Source organism: Lepidothrix coronata, unplaced genomic scaffold (assembly GCF_001604755.1).
Source record: "Lepidothrix coronata isolate B3197 unplaced genomic scaffold, Lepidothrix_coronata-1.0 Scaffold91, whole genome shotgun sequence".
In the NCBI taxonomy this organism is placed as follows: Eukaryota; Metazoa; Chordata; class Aves; order Passeriformes; family Pipridae; genus Lepidothrix; species Lepidothrix coronata.
Genome location: NW_016690271.1, coordinates 539686 through 557697, shown reverse-complemented (window position 1 = coordinate 557697; position 18012 = coordinate 539686). Strand labels below are relative to the sequence as shown.

At 45.8% G+C, this 18012-nt stretch overlaps 2 protein-coding genes across 3 annotated transcripts in view; one reads left to right on the top strand and one right to left on the bottom strand.

The window, feature by feature from the left end:
- The window catches only part of PIGL (phosphatidylinositol glycan anchor biosynthesis class L), a gene marked incomplete at its 5' end in the record, with an annotated part of 56664 nt that extends 44540 nt beyond the window's left edge, over positions 1 to 12124 (bottom strand). The window contains 2 exons of the mRNA XM_017821492.1: positions 7893 to 7992; positions 11986 to 12124. Coding sequence (XP_017676981.1) covers positions 7893 to 7992; positions 11986 to 12124 — 239 coding nt within the window. The remainder of the gene's footprint in view (positions 1 to 7892; positions 7993 to 11985) is intronic.
- A 2064-nt stretch (positions 12125 to 14188) lies between these two features.
- NCOR1 (nuclear receptor corepressor 1) overlaps positions 14189 to 18012 on the top strand; it is a 60732-nt gene continuing 56908 nt past the window's right edge. The window contains exon 1 of one of the 2 annotated variants that reach the window (XM_017821577.1): positions 14189 to 14204. The gene's annotated coding sequence lies outside the window, so the exon portion shown is untranslated. Of the gene's footprint in view, positions 14205 to 14232; positions 14283 to 18012 lie in introns of those variants that run through there. The other variant, XM_017821576.1, reaches the window with a different exon arrangement.

The following is an 18012-nucleotide window of genomic DNA, read 5'->3' as shown; positions in this document are numbered from 1 at the left end:
CTGACAAGCTGCCAGCCTGAAACCTCTACAGAAGTGTGAGAGGCTCTGCCACACAAAGCAGCCGAGTTTACTACAATAGCAGTCGAGAAACGACTGAAACAGGGAAGTGACAACTCAAAGGCGTGTCAGCAACACCAATTCACCTGAGAAGAAGTTACTGTCTCTGTCACTTTGTCATTCTGCAGGAAAGCTGTTAGGGATTACAGAGCAAAGACAGCACTTAATATATTGTAACCTCCAGGGAGTTTGAAAGTGAAGAACAAAGAACCTGGATTAGAGAGCACTGCAAAGGTTGTTGTATCTATGTCTGTGCTCTGGATGCTGCATCTTCACAGGTAAACTCCACAAAACCTTCTGCTCTTGAAAAGACAAAAGTCTGAGTTCCCGCAGACTTACTACTGACATTGGTCAGGGTTAGAAATGTGATGATGGAAAAAGAGCATCTTATTCGTCATATCTGGTCCCTGAGGGGTTAGGAGTTGTATATGCTTATTTTATTGATACAAACAAGCTTTAACTTCTATTGTGTTGCAGAGGAAGAGAAGGCTGAATTCAATTCTGGCTCACACATCATCTGCAATTCCAGCCAAATCCCAGCCACACAACTTTTATTACTGGGAGGATGTCAGAGGCAAAAGACACAGCTGGATACTCAGATCCCAGACTGAGCTTTGCTGTGCTGGCAGCTGGACAAACCAGCTTTTGATTTGTATGTAAACAGAGCCAATCTGAACTGGAAGGTCATTAAGAGAAAACACATTTTACACAACATCCATTGTACAGTTGCTCTTCCAACTTTCCCCATACTAACATTTTTTTCTAAACAAGACTTTGTCTGCTCTTGTTGACTGTTTCAGTGACAATTCCCGCTCCTGCTGAAGTCAATGGCCAACCCCTGCTGGAACTGATGGAACTGCACTTCTTTAGATTGAATCCCAAAGAGGAGTTTGACCAAGAGCGGCTGCAAATCCCTTCCACTGTTTTCCAGCACAGTAATTACCTGACATGCAGAAAATGCAAGTCCATTGCAGATGCAACAGGCTGATGTTTCCAGACAGCCTCAGATCTCACAGCTTTATTTTAACTGAGGCACTCAACATTTTGTACTTCAATTAAACACTGTAGCTACAATTAAATGAGATTATGAGAAGACACAAAGAAACCACACAGTTCTTGTGAACAAGGCGTTAACGCCCAATCCGTTATTGTGAGAAGGCTTTTAAGAGCATTCCCAGTAGAAACAGGGATATATTTTCCCTGAGTAAGCTGGGAGGAATGCAGAGATTCAAAAGCTTAAGCTGAAATCCTGTTAAGATTTTTTTCTGCGTGTTCCTCCTCTTTGATTAACTTAGTGTGGACTATTTGATACAATCGTTACTCTTTCAGGGAAAGAGTTAAGCATTTGCTCCTCTCTGATAAAAGACCTCGGTCTGCCTACAATTACCAGCAAGGGTTTGCAGCTGCAGGTTAAAATGAGGGACTAACAGAGATGTTGCTGGGCTATCAAAGCAGGGAATCCTCGGGGAGCAAAGGGAAAACGCCTGTCATTCTCCATTAGTTCCTCAGGGTCAGTGTTGGCAAAACACACTGTATTGTTCCACGTGTAACCAGCAAAATACAGAGACTGTTACAGCTTATCCTGTTTAAAAGGGGACTCCTGGGTGAAACTGTGGAAAACAGCATTAACCTCTCTTTCTAGAGCTTCCCAGCACCACGAAGAAAGTCCACTCAAAATGTTTTAATAGGAAACCAGCAAATCCCAAGGCACTTCCTTCTGCTTGGACACAAGTGGTCCAGTGACAGAAAGGCTCCAGTCAGCAAATCTCTGTATTCCCAGAACACAACAAAGCTGGGCCACGAAATCCAGGATGGGTCATTGGATGCCTGTCTTTAATGCATGTGGAGGACTTTTAAAAACTATTAAGGAAAGAATAATAAAAGACAGTGCTGAAGGTATGAACTAAGAAAGAACAAAAGAAAAATTCCTTGTAATGGATTTCCCTGTTCTCCTGCATTTCCCTTTCTTCAGCCTCAGTCAGTTTTCCCAGCTTTATGCACAGCCTTATTTCTTTCCTGACTATCAGCTTACTGGTGCTGATGGTTTTTAAGTTGAATCAAACTTGCTTCAGGGCATGGCTGGGATCCCCATTCTCATCTTTCATGCTTTGAGATCAGTATTTCATCGTTTTTATTCTGCTAAAATCATCTTGAGCATTAAAAGTATAAATCTCAATGCACAGTATTTTGATTTGATTTCCATAAAGCATTTTGTTCTTCAGCTGTACTCCTTCACTTCCCCCCACATTTATTCTGAGCCTTTGGTTTCTCTGGCCAGGCTCTTCCTCTCAATCAAACCCTGCTGTGACTTCCCTGACGTGGTTTGACAGGTCTCTGTTGACATCTGAGGGAGAATCCTTGAATGGTTTCAGAAGTGCCACTGCTCATTGCCCTACAGAGGGAATGTGGGGGACATTTCAGTGCCCCTTTGGCACTGAAAGGATGGATTTCCCTTTCACCACAGACCCTTCCCCCTTTGTGTAGGCCAAGGGAGTTAATTATGCTGGAAAGCTGAGAAAGGACCTGGTTCAGTGAAGCCCCAGGGAAGCAAAAGGGCAGATTTCCTTATTGAGGAAAATACCTAACATGGGACAAAACAGCCAAACCTAACTCACTGCAACACAAGCTTTTGTTTCAGAAAGCAGCTTTCCTGGAGGGCTCAGAGACAGCTCAATCCCCAGAAAAATTTCCTCTTAAATTATTGCATAGAGCAACACTTATAAAAGCAGAAGCCTGAAGGCAGACTTTGATATAACCCTTTTTATAAAGTGTTCTGAGGTCCTAAAATGTCAGCATGAGCTGCCACGTGGTAAAGCATTTTGAACAAATTATCTATTTAGAAATGTAAATAGAAATAGGTGGCCAAATCTCTCAGAAAGCAAACAATTTAAATTTCCAGGATTATACTAAACAGAAGTGAAATCTGGCTACAGTGATTACATAAATATCAAGATCCCCATCTGACTGACAAAGGCTCTGTGCCTTCTTGTCATGGTGAAGCCTGTTACTATTCAGGATGATTTTGAGTATGTTTGGCTGATTCAAGAGGTTGATTTCCCTGTAATACACACTAAGCTTGTTGCCAATTTACATCTCAGATTTCTGGTCCCACAGATGCCATTCTTAATTAAAGAAAATTCTGAAAAAAAAAAAAAAAAAAGACCTTTACAGCCTTGCTGGGATAAGAAAGATTAAGAAAATCCCATCACTCACTACTGAAATATGCAGCTCTTCCAGAATAAAGCATGGCAGCAATTTTAATCAGCACATAGATCAGCTCTTTAGAATTAGCAATAAAATAAAATGTCAAACTATAATACCACAGGGAACTGACAAAGACAAAATGTAACTCATTGCCACAATTATTTCACCAGAATCAAAACTATTAAATACTGATCCCAAATAGGATATATGAGAAGAGGAAAGAGGAAATATTGGAGAATAATATCAGCTTTCTGATCAGAAACATGTAGTAAGTAAGATAAGTACATTTTTTAAGAATCCCATTCAGCGAGATGACACAGGTCTGCACGTGAGTGAGGCAGAAAGTGGTTTGAAATCACCCAGATTTGACTGAGGCCAGGATTTTATCTCTGCACTTCTCCTGGTGCCCTCAATTCTCATCCTAATGGCAGCTCTGTGCACTCAGCACCCTGCACTCACATCAGTAACTCAGCAGTGAACCAGCCAAGCACAGCAAACCCAAACTGGATCGATAGGATGGACTTCACAACTGTGTGTTGTGAGTGTTTCTAAATTCTAATTAAAAGGCTCAAATTTCCAGTCATATATTTCATTCTCTGAAGGGTCTGAGTGTTTTCATAGCTTTCTGATCATCACAACCAGACACACACACACACACACACACACACACACACAATTTACTTAGGGATATATTTTTCCCATGACCTTACAGACTCACTTCTCTGTCACAGGGAGTTCATGGAAGGAAGTTTGTTAGAAGTTAAACATGAGGAAGTGCAATAAAGCCCATTTATCTCACAGGAGTTAAAAAATTAGTCCAACAGCACCGAACTATTATAGGGAAAAAAAACTGGTTTTGAGCCTCTCTGCAGCCTCATAAAAATAGCCTGTGATTGTGCAGGGCAGATGTCCTCTCTCCTGTGCAGTGTCTGATCAGAGCCCTTTTGGACTTCAGTGAAATAATAATAATAAAAAAGCAAATGGAGGGCAATTTCCATGGAAACTTGGAAAGAGATGTAACATTATTTGCCGTAAGCCTCAGACTGTGAATGGAAAATTTTCTAGTTTACACAGATCTCAGCTATTATTTTCTTTGCAGTGCAAACTTGGGCCAAATATTTTCTGTCATATTAAAGATGCAAACAGTCAGTTTTATTTTCTGTCCAGAACAACTGTGCACAAAAGCTTCAGAAGCTGCAGTAAAATGTCTGATATTCATCTTTCCATGAATCCAAAACACATATTAGAAAAAAAAAATAATTTGGGCTTCTTTTTTGCTGCTTCTCTTCAGAAAGTGAAAGCAGCTTAGAAAACATCTCCTGTTTATGTGTAATGTTACAAACAGTAGACAGCCAGAGCACTGGCAGATGTGCCCAATCTTAATGGGAGCTTAACTTACAAGAAAGTCCATTGTTGAAGCACACAAGATGACAGAAATGTACCAAAAGCAGAGAGTTTACATTTTCATTTATATAATTAATGAAGTGGCTTTTATCTTACATGAATTTCAGAACTCACTGTCTTGCTACTCTTCCTTCATCCAGCAGCAGGAATTGTGACAGTGCAGAAATTAACTTTGAGCAATACAAGACCAAATTCTGGAATTAAGCCTTGTGTGGGAATGAGAACAAAAGTGGACTGTGAAACTTTTCTCCTCTAAAATCAGCTGTTGAGTTGGTGTAGTGTTGGAGCTCTGACAATGACAAGCCAGTTCAGGGGACACCTCTGCAAATCTGGTGCCTCACCTGCACTAGTCACAAGTAGGAAGAGTCCAGAGCTCTAATCTAAGCTAGTCTGGAGCATCTCTGCATGCCCAGACACGGGTACTGCATGGCCATTCCTGCCCCTTCCCACTCCAGGACATGTCCCCTGTAGCAAAGAACTTTTCTGTAGGAAATTCATGTGGACTTCAGATCTTTAGGGCTGAAATGTGGGTACAGTTTGGGACCACATTTGTGCACATCTGAGTTGTCTTTAACTGAGATAATAAACACAGTGACAACATCAAACACACTCCTGAAGGATCAATACAGAGCAGTTGTGTGATAGAGGCTGAGCTGGTCCTGCCCTGGGAATCCTGGCTATGCTTGAGAGAGTCATTGTTCAAGGCAAGGACTGCTTAATAAGGATTTGGTCTTTAACAGAGATTTCATCACAGGCTGACTGACTAAAGCCTTCTCTTTACACATTCACAAATGTCATTCAAAATGTCATGTTGATTTTATACCTGCCTGGCCAAGTGAGATGACAGAGCAAGTCAATCACCTGGCTTTGCAGACCTGTTTCCCCTTTGACATCTTGAAAATTCTATTCACTCACTTGTAGGTCATGCAAAGAAAGAGGAAGCAGCATGACTCAGCTCCACACTACAATGGCTGGAGCAGATCCAGACCCAGCAATCCTTTGGGCTTTCCTTACCAAAACACAAAGCTGCAGCTGGGATAATGTAAAGCATGCAGTGTTTGTGTAAGCAATGTTAGATGGGCAGCAGGCCAGCAGCACTCCTTAAGCAATGTGCTAGTTCTTTACATCGATGGCAAATTATCTTGTCGAGTTCAGAAGGGAACAAAAAAAAGCCAAAGGGCTCTGATTTAAAACAGTGCCTTACAGAAGACAAAATGCTAAGGAGGAACAGCCTCCTGAGCTGTGTTCTGTAGATGTGAATTTACATTGAAATCCAGTGGTTAATAATGCACTGATTTAGCAAGTTTCACATCAGGCCATATTGGCAAATATTTTTGTATAATCTGTAGATCATGTAAGCCTTAAGAGACATAGGAATGCTACTGACCTTAAGGAATCCAGGAACTTGGAGTAAGTTTCAAAAACCCCCGAGTCCCAGTGTTTTGTCTAAACTGCATCTAAAAATTAGCTACTCTAAAAATTCAGTGTCATCTAGAAATTAATCCTGATCCTCTACCAGTTTGCTAACACCTGATCCACAGATGTTTTTCATAAAGAGCATCCCCATGGTGAGTTACAGCACAGTTAATAATGCACTGTAAACACACTTAACTTCACTGTGTAAACTCTGAGCAAAATTCATCAAGAACTTCAGTTCACTCCCCAATTGCTCAAGAAAGGATTTGATGGTTATCTCAAAGCAATCTAACTCAGAGGTAAACCCAACCCCAGCTCTGGGCAGAGGGATGGATCTGTCATTTCAGGCACTGCATTCACTGGGGGGAATCACACACCAGTCATTACTTACAGAAATGTGTCATGAACGTGAGAAAGAGGCACCATCCCAGACATTTCTCTGAAATGGCCCTCACCTTCCTACCAAAGGAGGGCAAACCGAAGATTTACTTGCCAAAAGCAGCTCTCTGGGCTGTGTTTGTAAGGGGGGTGACAGAGCAGTGTCACCCTCCCTCACACACCACCCAACCTCATGCTGTGTTACAGGATAAAGAGGCTTCTGGGCTCTGTTAACTTCAAAAGATGGTTCATTGAGCAGAATTCATGCTTAACAGCTTTTTTCCTTATTCCTCCCCAAAATGTTTTGGGCATTGTCCTACGTTTATACTACAAAACTTGCAGTTATCCAAAACCAGTTCATGTGAAATGAACGGAAACATCTCTTTTCATTCCAAAGGAAAAACAACTCCTATGCTGTTTTCCTAAGTGAGCTGAAAACTTGGAGAGAAAACTAAAGCTAAAAAAAGCAAAGAACTCAAAAAGATTCATATTCTGGACTGTGGTTTCTGTTGCCTTAGCTCAAGGGAAAATATGTTCATGGGAAAAGGGCCTGTCTGGAGCCAGATTTTTTTTCAGCTCTGACTCTTCTAGTTGGAGTGGCTTTAAATCAATATGTTGTTATTATTTCCTCATAAACAGAAATATTCTTTATGGACTGTGTGATAGCTGTTTACAGGTGAAACAACCACTTGTATCTTGCTTCCTAGCAATCAGTATCTAGTTCAGCTCCTACAGACAGACAAGGCAATTTAAGAGGACTTTATAACACTAGTTCCAAGTTTCACTGACTCAAAGTGTTAAATCACCTTCCCAGAAGAGAGTTCCTGAACAAAGAAGTGTCAGCTTTGTCACCTACCTCTGTAGCTACACACAGCTCAAGGAAACAACACCATACTTTAGAAAAACAGAAATCTTGCATGGTTTAATTTTGAAGACTCTTACTGTCATGGTTAGGGTGGACTGTCCTTAGTTCTGCAATTCACTTTTGTCTTTAGCCAGGACTAAGGCAGATTATAAATATAATAGAATTCCACACTAACCCTGCAAAGAACAGCCTACACACAAACCTGCCACAGGCAGTTCAGAGAATCTGTAACTGCCTGTATAACACTGCAACAAGTTGTTATACAACAAAATGTGACCATGCTGCCCAAACACATCATGCCAGACCCCAAATGTGGTTATTATTATTGTAGATGCTGGATGAACAGAGTTTAACTTAGGCATTATGATCCCCATATTGAGGGGATCAATCCCTTGAATTGTCTTTTGCATTCATTAATGTGAAGAATTAACAAAATATCTAAAATGGTCTTTCTTGAGATTCCTCAAGGCTTTTTTAGAATGACACAGTCAGCTTTACTGAATGTTGAATGAACTTCATCCCCCTTTAAACCTGCAGTGGAATTATGCTGGAAATGGAAACCAGTTACCTGTGATCAATGACTGTGACATCGGATGCAGGAATCCCCAGGACACAACAACTCTGCTCCAGCTCTTTCTTACGGATCTCTCCTTGATTGTAATAATTTCCTGAAAACAGCAAACACAGCAACACCATCTTAGTTTAGGTTTGCTTGGAAAGAATTCCTCTCTTCTTTCTCAAAGCATCAGACGTGACCATCTCACATTAAATAAAGGGGCCTCAGTTCAGGAACAGACACGTTGCAGGGGACAAACCCAGGGAAACGTAACTGAGGCAGCTGGGAAAAGTTGTAACAGAGACCAACTGCTAGCAGGGAAATGGGATTCATCAGATTAAAACATTGCCTCCTTCTTCACTGAATTATTTTCTTCTCATCTTGCCCTGACATTCCCTTATTTTTTTCTTGGCACGAGCCATGTAAAGTCCATGCCAGAGCTCTGATGCCCCTTCCAGAATGTTGCTCTATGCAGGGCAGTATTTGCAAACCAATTTTAACTTTGAGGCAATAAAATGAAAAAAAAAAAAATCCAGTTGAGTATTAATGTGTGATTCAAGTCCGTAGTCAGCTGTCTTGAATTACACAAGAACTTTTTATTGTTGTGGTTGTGAGTCATCTAAATCTAGCATTTCTCTGGAGCAGTGTTGCAATCTGAGCCATCACTAGCAAGCTTTGTAAAATTTTCAAAGAGGGAAAGAGTAACTAGAAAAAAAAAAAAAAAAGCCTCTTCCTGCAGCCTGTGAGTGAATGGCTTTGGGAGACTGACTGAGTGTCTGTGGGTTTGCTGAGGAACACGTGAGCTCAGCACTGGGAACCTGGGATTGCAAGTTCCAGCTTCCAGAATGAATCAAAGTGCACCTTCACTAGGAGGACTGAATGAGTACAGCAGGATTTATGTCAGGCTGGTGTTGTACCAGGCCATTAAAAACAGGAGTGTTTTAAGGTACAGCTTTTGCTGCAATGCAGTGGAATAACTGACTGCAGGTGATGTTTTATCCAAATAGTACCACTGCTCTCAAAATACCTGACTTCTACTGAACTCAGGGGAACAGTTCCACAGCTTGAGAAATGTGTCAGGACATCAGGAATATATAAATGCTAACAAGAAAAGATGGGAAGCTATTGAGAGCAAAACCAGCTGAATAGCTGATGCTGCTGGACCTCATCCATGGAGCACTCACCATAGAGAGTCAGCTACTACAGAGAGCAAAGCACATTTATACTGAGTTATTAATTTAATCTAAGGTTATTCAGTGTGTAAAGGCAGATTTTTTTTCACAGTGCTGTAATTCTAATTCATTTCTAAGTCATTTTGATTGATACCTAAAAACTGCAAGTACAATGGTTTTTAAGTAACGATTTTGCCTCAGTGTTACAATTTGCAGAGTCTTTGATCAACTCACTTGTCATCATCAATCACACAAACAATGAGAGGATGAACCATCTGAATCACCCAAAAGACTAATAAGAGGCTTTTTAAGGAAAAATCTATTAGCTCATGAAGGTGCTCTCCTACATGGGCTGCTCATTCCCTCACAAAGACACGTGAGAGTCGACAGAAAGCAACGTCAAACACAATTAATGCTTCGTGTCACTGAATCGGGAGTAAAGAAAAGAGAAAATTCAACAAAACAAACAGGAACACAACACTTCTTTGGGGAGTTCTCTAACAGCAGCAGTGCCCAAAACTGAAATGGCAGAGTTGCACTTCAGTAATCTTCCCATAGCTGTGGAAAAGCCAAACGGGATCCACAGACCTTTGTCCCTCAGCAGAAACAACGGAAAGCTTTGCACTAAACCTGGAATGGGAGGTGCAGAGTGAGCAGTGAAGCCACCACACCACTGGATTCAACAACAGCTTAATCCCTGTCTTCTCACCTACGTGGTCTGTCATGACAGAAAGCTTTGGAAGCAACAGAAAAGTTGGAAGTGAACTAGCTGGAGCTTCCAAAGGCACAGGGGGGTGTTTTCAGGGTAAGATGTGTTTGTAGCCCAAGATACTCATCTGAACAAACACAAAAAATGTTTTCACTGTGCGTTTCACTCATGGATTCTGGTACAGCAATAAGGTCTCAAAGATCAGTGCAAATGGGATTGTTTCTTATGCACAAAACCCTAAACAATGGAATAACTGATCAGGTGTCAGTTCTGCAGGAAAAAATCTGGAGCTTTAGTAGATCACGAGAAGAGCACATAAGTGTCATGTGCTGCGAAAAATTCTTGTCCTGGGCAGACAGTGCAGCCTGTAAGAATCTTTCCACTCTGTTCAGCCCCAGCAAGGCCTCAGCAGGAGTGCTGCTTCCAGTTTTTGATCACTGCCCCTCAAAAAAGATGTGAACCAACTGGAGGAGTCCAAAGGAGAATGATCAGAGGTTTAGAAAACATGATCTATGAGGAAAGATTGCAAGAAATCAGGTTGTTTAGTCTGGAGAAGATAAGGCAAAAAAGGCAGATAACAGTCTTAAAATATGTAAGAGGCTGCTACAAAGGGACACTGCGATTTCCATGTTCCTGGCAGACAGCAAAAAAATAAACAAACAAGCTTAAATTACACCAATGACTCAGGAAAAAGGGATTTGAAGGGAAGCTGATGCAGCTCAGACAGAGACCCCACAGGCTGAGGCAGCTCCCCGGGCGTTCAGGGGAACAAAGGTTTGTCTGCAGCACAGTCGGTGCTGCCTCCAGGTCACCTGAGGGACAACACGGCCCCATTCCCTTCCGGCCCATTGTTCCATGATGGGATTGTTATGCAGTGGCTATTTTTAGGTGAGTTACAGGGAATGTATCACGATATTAAACCTGGATCATCCAAGTAGGTCCTCTGCAAGATGACAGAATTACAAGGAGATGGCAAAAGGCTGTGCCAGACAGCACCTTTTACAGTCCACTGATACATCCACATGGTTTGGAAGTGCCTCAGCTCTGCTACAGGGGATGGATTGTGAAACCTCTGTGTAGATATTGAGGGGGATTTTGCTACTGCTGAAACCAGAGTCATGGAATCATGGAATGGTTTGGGTTGGAAGGGACCTCTAAAATCATCTCATTTCAACCCTCTGCAGAAAGTCACAGTGCCCAACCACCCTCTGAGGGAAGAACCTTTTCCTAATATCCAACATAAACCTGCCTGGTGCAGCTTCATGCTGTTCCCTCAGGTCCTGAGTTCTTAAATTGGCTGTAAATTTGGTAAGAGCTTTAGCAAATCCCATCTTTGCTGTGGATATTTCCACATACAGACAGGTGGGAAGAAAAAGTCTCACTTTGTAGAGGGTCAGTAATGAATGGAATCAATGCTGAAACGCACCCACCAGTTCCATGGTGAGGAACCAACCGAAAGCTTCCCTGGCACAGCTTCAGGCCATTCACAGAATCACAGAATCAATCAGGTTGGAAAAGACCTCTGAGATCAAGTCCAACCTTTGGCCAATCACCACCTTGTCCCCCAGCCCAGAGCACTCAGTGCCACATCCTGTCCTTCCTTAAACACCTCCAGGGATGGTGACTCCACCAGCTCCCTGGGCATCCCATTCCAATATCTAATTACTCTGTGAAGAAATTCTTTCTAATGGCCAACCTAAATCTTCCCTGGCACAGAAAGACTGTGCCCTCCTGTCCTTGAGTAATGATCATGGATGGAGGAAGGAAGGATGAAAGAGGAATGGATGGAGAATCATAGAATGGTTTGGGTTGAAAGGGACCTTGAAGATCATCCATTTCCACCCCCTGCCATGGGCAGGGGCACCTTCCATTATCCCAGGTTGCTCCAAGCCCCATCCAACCTGGCCTTGGACGCTTCCAGGGATGAGGTAGCCACAGCTTCCCGGGGCAGCCTATTCCAGTGGCTCACCACCCCCACAGGGAAGAATTTTTACCTAATATCTGATCTAAACCTCTCGTCATTCCATTTGAACCCATTGCCCCTTGTCCTGTCGCCACATGCTCTTGTAAAGGAAAGGGGCGGGAGGAGGGCGGGCATGGCCGCTCCGCGCCTCAGTTTCCCCACAGTCGGTGGGGGGGGTCCTTCCACCCCGCGATGCCACACACGGATGGGGAGGGGGAGCCTCCCGGCGGGCTCCCCGTGCCGGGGGGTGTCCCCGCTCACCTGCGGAGCAACAGAGCACGGCGGGGGCGGCCCCGGCCCTGCGCAGGCCGAGCAGGGCGGGGGCGAAGAACAGCGACTCGTCATCGGGGTGCGCCGTCACCACGAGCGCGCGCGCGCCCCGCGGGAGCGCGCGGGACCCCCCCGGGCGAGAGCGCGCTCGGCGAAGGCGGCGCGCGCCCCCGAAGAGGAGGAGGAGCAGGAGCGGCCCCGCGAGCAGCGCCAGCAGCGCCGCCGCTGCCATAGCGACCGCCCCTCGGGCCCGCCGCGCCGGTGGGAAACGGCGGCGACGGCACCGAGGTTCCGGCGCACGAAAGGGTCCCACCCCTGCACACACAGAGCCCCTCCCCTCCGGTCCCGCCCCGAGGCGGGGCCGCTCGGCCGCGGAAACGGGGTTCGCTTGTGCCGCTCGCGGCTCTGCTGATCTAGGGCTGCTCGGGGAACGTATCCTGGCTGTGCGGCTCCAGGGCTGTCCGAAAAACGGGCCCGGTTCCACCGCTCCCGGGCAAACGGGTCCCGGCTGTGCCGCTCCTGCGTTTCCCGGGAAACAGGCCTCGTCTGGGCTTCCTGGGCTTCCCAGGAAACAGACCCCGGCACTGCCGCTCCAGGGGAAGCGTGTCCCAGCTGTGCCGCTCCAGGGCGGCCAGGCAGGAGCAGGACCTGCCCTGGCCCGGTCCCAACCGGGGCGGTGTACGGGGGCTGTTCCGTGGGGAGGTCGGCGGGGAAAGGCGTCACTGCCCTGACCGTGCTGGTACGTCCAGGGTGACTAACGGTGACTAAAGTTGGGCTTTTCAGCTGTAGTACCTTTTATCGCTGCTGTGGAAGAGCCGTGGGTTAAGGGGAAGCTCAAAAGCAGGGCAGGAGGAGCTTATCTTCAGGCTCGTCGTGCTGTCTGCAGGTCTGTGGGTTATCCCGACTGGAAAACGTTCGGATATGGCTTAGAAGTGAAGGCAAGCACTGGAGAAGGCTGCAGAGCAGGAGGAGACAGGAAGTGTTAAAATAAACATGAAAAGGGCAATCGGATGCAATTGGAAACTTTGCTTTTCGAGGCAAACAGGCAATATGGAAGACAAGTGTCCGGAGCAATGGTGGAGTGTGGGAGCTGGGTGGGTTAAAGCATAAATGGTGAAAATAATTCAGAGTTCAGTGTCTGAGGAGCAGCTCAGCCCTCACGAGGTGTGTGTCTGACTGGTCTTCACTGACTCTTATTTGGGCACCTTTAACATCCAAGTGAACAGACGGAGTCACTGGCTTGTGCTGGCATTGGAGACTACAAACAGCCTGGAGATGGGCCATGTCACCTTAACTTGGCACTTTAACCACTGTGATAACACAGTCCTTAGTGCAGCACGTGCTTTCTGAGGGATCCCGTTTGCCACAGGCTGAGCCCCTGCTTTAATAATGGTGTGGGCACCCATCCTGCTTCTCATATTTAATGGCAATTGTGACAACGTGATAATTTAATCTTGCCTAATGGTATGTTTTTTCCCATGGTAAATCTGAATAGTTGATTTATTTGTGATTTTAGCACATCCTGAGATACACATTTGTAGGTAGGACACAGGGCAGAAACTCTTTACTGAGGGTGCAGGGAACGAGTTACACACTCTTCATTCTGGGGTAGGAATAAAAGGACATTTAATGAGACTTAAACCTCTCTCACATGTTTCGGAAGTCATTCGTCGCCAGAGCAGGGGCGCGATCTCAGGGACAGCGCGGGAGGCTGTGGCGGAACCGGACGATGCTCCGGGCCCGGGACGGGCTCCTGAGGGCGCATTCATGGGCACGGGGCCCGTTATGGGTTATTATCGATTTATATCGAGGCACAGCGGGGCGCTGCGGCTCCCGCCCCGCGGCCGGTCCGTGAAGCCCCTCACGGGCCGGGCCCCGCTCGCCTCATGGCGGCCGCGCCCCCCCCGGCCCCTCAGAGCGGGGGGGCAGCCCCGCCCCGCCGCACCGGCCCGCGGTCCTGGAAGGGGCATAGCACCTCGTCCTCTCACCGCCGCGCTCCGTGGTGACTTTTCTCAGCCTGTCGCTTCCTGTGCACCGCCACACACCGGCGCGACGGGAGGAAAGGGAGGACCCGCCGCGGTCGGTGAAAGGCACCGGGCGGCGGCGGCGCGGTTTGTTCGGTACCTGCCAGGACCCGGCGGGAGGGGGCGGAGCGCGCGGGGCCGGGGGAGGGGAGGCAAGATGGCGGCGGCGGCGGCGCTGAGGGTGAGGTGAGATCGCCGCGCCCGCCCAGCCCCGCCGGGACCCGCCGACACCCGCCGCCCGGGCCGCCCCTGCGCCGCGCCTCGGTAAGCGCGGGGGGCCCCGCAGGGCGGCGCGGGGGGCAGCGGGCCGGGCGGCTCCGCTGCGAGCAGCAGGAGGAGGTGGAGGAGGAGAGGAGGAGGGGGAAGAGGCGGGGGCCCGGCCATCCCTTCCTCCTCACGGGCAGCCCTGTGGTCCCCGGGGGGAGCCCGCTGGGGCCGGAGGGGGCCGTGAGGGAGCGGCCGGAGGTGCGAGGGGTGGGCGGGTCAGGGGCGCGGTGCCCGCGGGGGTTCCCCCCATTGAGGCGGTGGGAGCGCGGGGAGGCCCCGGGGGGGGGCACGGAGGGGCGGCCCCGGCGGGGGAATTCTTGGAGAAATCCCGGAGCGTCGGTGGTGCTGGGTGTGCATCCTTGCGCTGTGCGGGGAGGAGAAGTGCGAGTAAAAAAAAAAAAAAAAAAAAAAAAATTAAAGAAAAGGGTCAGTTCTTCAAAACCGGCCCCTCGGAGCGCGGTGGTTCCCGAGGATGTGCTGCGGCCACTGCTCCGTGTCCGGGGAGCATCGCGGCCGCTGTCAGTGCTGGGGAGTTGTTGCTGATGCTGACGCTGAATTATTCATATGGGACCTGTAAACATCCCCGGCTTCTGTCATCTCTGGGCTGCTGCGGGGCACAATGGAAGTGGCTTTTTGCTAGAATTGGTCTGACTTGATGGTAAAGAACTTGCTGATTTTATCCTGTACTTAACAAACCTGTGGGTATCAAGTTGGTTGCAGTTAGACCAGGTTCTAGATGGATGGATGAGCTGTCAGTGTTGGGCTCAAGTGAGCGAGTAGATAGTCTGAACAATCTGTTGTTGTCCAAAACCTGCTTCTTCATATTTCACAGATATGGTCTTAACCAGTGTGTTTCCTTTCCATGGCTCTAAATATTGGTGTAACCTAACACAACTTATTACAATGGGGATGTCTAGTCCTGAAGACTTGGTTTTGTGGCAGCATTATTGTATTATGCATTAATTTTAGGTATGGCACTATGATTGTGAACTGTTAGAGCTCAGATGGGGGTATTTATCCTATACAGCATGATTTGAGAGGGAGAAAATAGTGCTGTTATAAAAAAACCATTACTGTTGTGATGACTGGGATGACCATGGGCACAGTGTAAGTGCCTGGATAAGTGGACACAGTTATGCCACTGCACACGAGGACTGTGCAGATCTGTTGCAGTTTTGCACTGGAATTTTATCCTGCAGAATGTTGTTATTCCTGATTAACTAAACAACCTTGATATTTGGAAAGGAAGTCTGTGATATTCCAAGTGAATCTCTAGTTAGCTGAAATCTGGTGTCTCGCGTTGGGGGATGAAAGACCTTCGTGCTTATCCCAAGAATTCAGAAGTTCAGGGGAAACAAGCCAACAGCAGGGACCCTTTTTGCCAAAGCAGGCTTAATTTTTTTCTTGATGTGGCTTTTCTTTGTGATATAGGATATAGGCTGCCGAGGAAGAAAAGTTATGTTGTGATTTATGTGCAGTATAATTTGCCTATTTGAAATATGCTCTTTGATACTGGTCACTAAAATAACTCAATTTATTGCTGAAACATGGGAATGAGCAGTATTTTGGAATCTTCTTTCTAAGAGTTACCATGAGCATTTTTTTAACATGTGGAGAGGATGTTATGAGTGTTTGCTTCCACAAGTGTTACTTCTCTCTAGGTTGTTAATCATTGCATGAATCAATTAAAGTAACTCCTCAGGCTGAAATTATAAACACAGAGTCAGAGTATATTCACTTTTCTACATTGTGCTGCTGCTGTTTTATTTTACATACAATTTGTCTCCTACAACCACTCATTTTAGTTGCTTCTTCTGTGCAGACACGTTTTTCATTGTGATCGAAAAGGATCTGCAAAGTGCTCTCAAAAACTGTGGTGAAAGTAGGAACAGACCCTAAAGCTTTTTCAGTTTCCCCCCTCGAGTGCCTTCCCCAGTTCTTGTGCCTCTCCAACTTCATCTTTAGAGTTATTTCATTTCTCAGTTACAGAATGAATGAGGGATGCTGCTCACAGGGAGGGAAAGCTGCCTCTGCTTGTGCTACTGTTAAATGCATGAAAGCAACTGAAAATCATCTCCTGAACAATATTTTCTATTTTTTTTTCTGTATTACAATCTTAATATTGACATTTAATTTACTCATTCAAGGCTCTCAGCCAAAGTTTTGGTGAAATGTCTTATTCCTCTTCCTTTAGAATTGCCTACAAAATGATTTGGATGAAGGTTTTCTTGCAGGATTGAAAATACTATTTGGAGTTCTAGTGTGTGTAGCTACTTACATTTAGGATTTTAACAGTTGTTGGAGCTGGAAGGGATCTGTTCCTTGTGCAGGTGCAGGGCAACACAGAACGATCTCGAGAACAGACTTGTAACCAGACAGTGGTTTCATAATGCAAACAACTGTTTCCTGGATGCCACTCCTGAACTCTTCAAGCCATTTATGTTTTTTAGTTAAGTCTGAATCAGTGTTGTGGATGTCAGGTTGTTAACTGGCTGTGGTACCTTCCCCCTCGACTGTAACTGGCCCAGATGAAATTTGTGACCTGTGCAGGACTGCTGGCTGTAAATATTTACTTTGTGCTATTTCTAAATTATGCAAATAGCCAGGGGGTGCTGAATGTGTCTTCCATTTCAGTTTCTCTCTCCTTCAACCATTCTCCATCTAGTAATGGTTTTTGGTGGGGTTCCCTTTCCCTTCTGTGCTGGTTCAGTGCTCACCCACCATCTGTTAAATCACTGCCACAGCCTGGGCCTGCTGGGGCTCAGCTCACAGAGGGCTCAGTCTTACCCTGGGCTATGTTTCTTCCCAGTATCCTAAGGGAGATTCCTATATCCTTGCACAGCTCCAGAGCTAATCCACTCTGTAATGTTGCCACTCCCAGACTGATTTGATAGGCAGTTTTTTTCTTCATGCTCTAGGAAGATGTTGGTCTCTGTGGTTTTGATGTCAGTGACTTCACCTGCTTATGATTGCAAAGGTTATTGCAAAATTAAGATACTGTGTTGGTACAAAGATGCATCAGCCATCTCTGAAAAATCTTGTTGTTCATAACTTTCAGCAGTGGAAAACTTAGAAATGAATTTTTTATGCAAACAGATTACCTGCAAACTGTTGACCAGGACTTGAAAATTCTGTGCATGTTGAGTGACTACTCATGGGTAAAACTGAAAATGAAAATACAGTCACAGTGATGGGAGGGAAAGAACACCAAAAAATGAACAAGGATGAGGTTAAGTATAAAATATGCCTAAACTAATATGATGTTTCTTTAAAGCCTCCCCTTGTGCCTTGTGCTGTGCTGCAGGGAAGGAGCATGTGGGTAATTCTCTTTCACATCTTCATGATGTCAGAGGACTCTTGTCCCATCCAGAGCTGGAAACAGCCACAGCATTCCCTGCTCCATGTAAAACCTCAGCTGGGCTTCCTGGGCAGAACCCGGGGTTGTTTGAAAAGCAAATGCTCTCCTGAATGGATTAAAATACATGCAGGTTTCAAGGAACATGTCTAACAAATGTGAATATCAATCAGATTCCTGTCCTGTTTGTCAATGGGAGAGAGTTAAGCACCCGTAAGTTCATGACAAGTTCAAGTGCTGCTCAGCGAACCAGACAGGTGTATTGTTACAGCCCAGCTGCACTCTTCACCTCATGAATGGTATTTTGGGGAAAGAAAAAAGAAGGTGAATTAGTTTAAATCAAAAAATGGTATGTGCGCTGTAGAGTTTTGT